This window comes from Telmatherina bonti, assembly GCF_933228915.1.
Source record: "Telmatherina bonti genome assembly, chromosome: 22".
Taxonomy (NCBI): domain Eukaryota; kingdom Metazoa; phylum Chordata; class Actinopteri; order Atheriniformes; family Telmatherinidae; genus Telmatherina; species Telmatherina bonti.
Window position 1 is genome coordinate 24,894,219 of NC_136631.1, and position 5,475 is coordinate 24,899,693.

The 5,475-nt window shown below is 41.5% G+C and overlaps 1 protein-coding gene across 1 annotated transcript in view; it reads right to left on the minus strand.

The window, feature by feature from the left end:
* shprh (SNF2 histone linker PHD RING helicase) overlaps positions 1 to 3,764 on the minus strand; it is a 16,758-nt gene extending 12,994 nt beyond the window's left edge. Inside the window, 5 exon segments of the mRNA XM_079262354.1 lie at positions 645 to 723; positions 888 to 1,106; positions 1,196 to 1,325; positions 1,415 to 2,008; positions 3,662 to 3,764. Coding sequence (XP_079118480.1) covers positions 645 to 723; positions 888 to 1,106; positions 1,196 to 1,325; positions 1,415 to 1,999 — 1,013 coding nt within the window. The 5' untranslated portion in view covers positions 2,000 to 2,008; positions 3,662 to 3,764.
* Positions 3,765 to 5,475: the final 1,711 nt, after the last annotated feature.

Here is a 5,475-nt window from a genome sequence, read left to right on the forward strand (position 1 = left end):
TATCTCGGGGTCTTGTTCACGAGTGAGGGAAGGATGGAGCGTGAGATCGACAGACGGATCGGTGCGGCGTCTGCAGTAATGCGGGCTCTGCGCCGGTCTGTCGTGGTGAATAAGGAGCTGAGCCAGAAGGTGAAGCTCTCGATTTGCCAGTCGATCTACGTTCCTACCCTCACCTATGGTCATGAGCTGTGGGTCGTGACCGAAAGAACGAGCTCTCGTATACAGGCGGCTGAAATGGGTTTCCTCCGCAGGGTGGCCGTGGCTCTCCCTTAGAGATAGGGTGAGGAGCTCAGTCATCCGGGAGGGGCTCAGAGTAGAGCCGCTGCTCCTTCGCATCGAGAGGAACCAGTTGAGGTGGCTCGGGCATCTGATCAGGATGCCTCCTGGACGCCTCCCTGGTGAGGTGTTCCAGGCACGTCCCTCTGGGAGGAGACCCCGGGGAAGACCCAGGACACGCTGGAGGGATTACATCTCTCGGCTGGCCTGGGAACGCCTCGGGATCCCCCCCCGCAGAGTTGGCAAATGTGGCTGGGGAGAGGGAAGTCTGGGCTTCCCTGCTTAGGCTGCTGCCCCCGCGACCCGACCCCGGATAAGCGGCAGAAGATGGATGGATGGATTAAGATAAGGACATCCAGAGTTCTTACCAGCCGGTAAAAGGGTTGTAAAACAACTTCTTGCCACAAAGAGTAACTAACTCCCGCCACAGGAAATGCAGTGATTGTTCTGTGAAGGAACAGTAAATACTGAGTCATCATTAAAATTTAAAGTAATTTATGACAAAAGGTTGCATCACTGGAAAATAAATTATTTCCACCGTCAAAAGATGATGATGCTGACCGTTTGCCAAAATTCAAAATGCAGGAAGGTTCAAATGAACTTGAGCATACCTTTAGGTGCTATGCTCCTGTATTTCTCTCTCCTCAGCATCCAGTTGACAGCCTGACTCTGATAAGGCCTGAGTACAGGAATAAGAGCCTTGTGCTGGACGTCATAGGTCAACTCCTGGCTTTCTTTCTGGTGCTGGTGCCTGACGCAATCATAGAGCTCCTCCACATTTTGCCTTTCCAGGTCTGTGTCACACTCTTCTTCCTCATTCTCCACAACTTCTGCAAAGAAAACGCAGCAGTAAAATCTGTTGTGTTCAGATGGGATGTGGGGGAAATGGAAATGTTGGAGTTTAATCTCAGACTCTGACCTGGAATGATAAAATCATAGAAATATTCCATTAATTTCTGCATTAGCTGATTTGCTTTCTTCAAACGAGGACTTCCCTCACTGAGGTACTCCGGCTTTCCAAGCCCAGTTTCCAGCAGATAAACCCCCACCTGCCAGAAGAGACAAAGAAGGTTAACTTCTAACATGCATATATGTCTTTCAAAGTCAACATTGTATCCCATCATAAAGCCTTTCATACTTTTACTGTTTCCTCTTTTGTCTGGTGGAAAAGCTGCACCACTCTCCTCTTCTGAAGCCAATCAAAGTCCTCCAGTGGGATCCTACTGAGACTGCATTCTGCAGTACAGCTTTCCTCATCGGACCTCCACTGCTGCCCTGAGCTCTCCTCGCAGCTGCTGTAACTGAGACAGAGCTGCTCATCCACTCTGTGGAGTGTGAAAGCTCTCTGCTCATAGTCAGATGTGAGCCAAGCTGGCCGGACACTGAACTCCCCAATGAGAGCCTTCCAGATGTGGCTCATTTTGAAAGCTGGCAGCACAGCGAGTGCCAGAGAAGCAGAGGTAGAGGTGCTATCTGAAGATGTGCCTGGAGTTTCTTCTGAAAACTGGATGGAGCTGCTGCAAGCAGATTCTATGACATCCTCTGTGGTGGAGAGAAAAGAGCTGCTGGAACTGGGGTTGACAGAGAGAAGTGTGCAGGATGGTGGCTGCTCCTCTTCCTGGATTGCCTCATTCTTACGGTCTTCCAACATGTTCCATTCCAGCCTCCTCTTGGCTTCCTCGTCCACCCTCACAGGAGGGGCCCTCTTTCTTCGTCCACTCATGGTGGAAATCTAAACAGAGATCAAATTTTCAAACGTTAATAAAAACTATTTCCTGTATTTTAAATGCATTTACCTTTAAATTACAGCATATGTTTACATGAGATGAAAAAAAAAGATAAACAAAATGACTGTCCTGAGGTTCAGTGACTGAATAACATGACACACACCTTTAAAAATTATTTCTGCAAAAATGTTTTTAAAAATATATTGATGCTGTGTTATTAAGCCAGAAATATTTATTAACTATATGGTCACTCAGTTTATAACAAAACCATATTGGCCACAAAAAACAAACAAAAAAAAGTGAGACTATATATGAAACCCAAATTCACATGAGAACAACAAAGTTGTAAACAGTGACCATGTCCTGCATATTCTGGCATTATACTTCTTGTCACAGAGCAGCAATACTGTGTAATGCTGCGAGCAATTCCTCTCAGAGGACGGCCCAGAACTGAGGTCTGGACAGCACAGATGTGGTCATGCACGTTTGTTCAGCAGATCTGAGCTGAGATGGTTCCAGTAGTGTTAAATGACTGCAAAAAAACAAAAAATCACAATGGTGGACTGATTTATGTCCCTGACTACATTTCTTAAGCCTCCTCAGAAGAGAAAGCATCCTAGTCACTCTGATTCTCTGCAAAACACTGGCTGTTAAAATGTGAAGAGAAATAATTTATTATTTTAGAAAAAAAATGCGAAAGACTTATTTTATGCTCTTTTATATGAAATGCAAGTGTGCAGTTGTTATTTGCCATTTCCAGTTCATTTGTTCAAAATGTTGGAAAATCTAAATAAATAAAACTATTTCGAAATGAGCACAAAAAACAAACAAATATTTCTGTTCATTCAGATTCTACGTCAATATCTCTCCTAGTTTGGTTTCCTTCTAGGGGTCCTGTTTGGCCTAATTTGCGTCAAGGGTAACAGCATTTAAGTAATGATATTTAGCAAATTTCCTGGTATGCAGACAGGATTTTAAAAAAAATATAAAAACATGTTCTGCGCAGCTTAAAGCTAAAAATGTATTTATTAAATTTAATTTTTTCAAATAAGTGGTTTATTTGTATAAGATACGTGATCAAATACTATATATATATATATATATATATATATATATATATGTAATGCGTGTGTATTTGTGTGTGTGTGTGTGTGTGTGTGTAAGAGATAGAGAGACTAAATCAATGTATTTTCGTTCATCTGTTTATATGACATTTTCTTGAAATTTTTTTAAATAAAAATTTACGGGGAATGAAAGATACAACACAGTGCATCTTATGTCATCAATGGCTAATGACACAAATTGTGCATCAAGAGTTATCTTCATATAAACATGCCAACCATCTCTGACAGGACAATAACACAACTCAAGTGAAAATTACACGTGTTTTAATTACTGCTACTCGTGTCGAATAATATTAAACTCTAGTCAGCAACTGGGGTCACTATTTACATGTCAAGTCCAAGTTTCTGTGATAATGTTTTCTCCATGTTTTCTCTGAAGAGGTTTAGTCAGAGGAAACACTTAAAGAGAGACTAAGGAAACAGGCAGCCGTGCAACAATGCATGGACAATGTTACACAAGGAAAGCACTTTCAGATGACGTCGCTCGTTTCATTGTTTAAATATAAATTAGCTCAATTTAAGAAGCATATTTACTTTTTAACTCCCTCAAAAATCCGCTCCGGCTATTATCGCTGTATCAGAAGTCGGTTCATGTTGATGCAGCCCCTGGGAATCCCACTTGAACGCATCAAAACACCGAAACGCTCATGTCCGCCATTTTTAAATAGAGGAAGTGACGTCAGAAACAGACGCCGGCGTAGGTCCAGCGTGCATAAATCACGGGTTTGTTTTTTATTTGTATTTTTATTAATATTATTTGTTTATTTCCTTATTTTCATTAAAGATATTCCAAATTAATCACATTTATTTATTTTTAATGATAAAACAGTAGCAAGCATGTTTTCTTTACATGCTCTATATTTCAGCCTTGTTTTTAGAAAGCGTTTCAAAATAATTATAGAAAAAGCATTTAAAAAAAACTTTTAATTTTGGGGCTAACTCCCGTTGACTAGCAACTTAATTTGATGCTTTAATACCCCTTTTTATTTTTTATTTTATTTATTTATTTATTTATTTATTTTGCCTAAAACGGAATGAATCTGAAGTTGTTGTGTTACATTTTAGCCACACGGTGGCAGCAGAGTGTCATACATATTTTCTGGCTGCGGCAGTGAATTGCATGTGCATCACATCTGTCAGTGCCAAACACGACGCAGGGGGGATGATTCATGTAAAGTTTGACGAGTCCCCTTTATAGTTTTTATTTGCGGTGTAAACTTCTTTCTACTTTCCTTTACTATGAGGCAGCCTCCTCAGTTTATTTTAGCGTCTTCATTCCCGAGAACCGTCTCCTTTAAAACATTTTTTCTCATGTTTATCTCAACATTTCGCCCTAAACACGACTTGTCAATGCGTCATTTTGCCCCCTGACGTGTATGAACTGTGGTTTCAAATCAGGGACACTGCAGTGACTGTGACCCGCTTTCAAGATGCAGTGAGGAAGAGGAAAAGAAGGGTGCATCTCATGATCGGTGCAGATAGAAAGAGAGGGAGAGAAAGAGAGGGAGCCAGTCCTGTGTGTGTTTTTCAGCAGAAGAGCTGGAATCCAGTGTCGCTGCTTTAGAAACAGATCCACTATTTCCCGAACTGAGGCAGGTAGGCAAAGTCATGTCTTTTGGTCCATAAGATTTAAGCCACATACACACACACACACACACACACACACACACACACACACACACACACACACACACACACACACACACACACACACACACACACACACACACATTTCTTCCCTCCTTAAGAGGGGACTCTTCCTTAAATTGCTCGAGCATTGATTTGCTCTGTCAGTTCATCTTCGTCCTGTTAGGGATGCATGTGCAGGAGACGGTGTTGGATGTTTTGTACTGTGAATCGCGCCGGTTTAAAGCCAGTCAGCTGTAAAATGATGATGATATGACTTAAACATGATGTTAGGTTTGAGTGGGATGCTTGTGGTGGGAAAAGTTGAAAGAAACAGAAGCGAATCAGCCCGGATCCTCACCTGCAGCAAAGGCAGCTGTCTCTGGTGCTGAAACTTAAAAGCTTTTACTGCTGCAAAATATGACTTCAGAGCATCCTGATCAGCATGTCTTGTCCTTTAAATGTGGTATTTACATCTTACACCCATTATTTTAGACATTTACTTTACTTTAGAACAAGAAAACTGCTCTTATATAATTTCCATTTTGTATGTAATAATTTTTGCACAATGAAACATGCATGTCAATGTTTCATATTTCACATACAGGATGAAGACGCTAACAAGAATCAGCTGAAATAATTCCCCATTTTATTTATAGAGGATTGATGGACCTCTACTATGGCCAAAGGGACATGATTCTACATTCAGCACCTGTGGTACA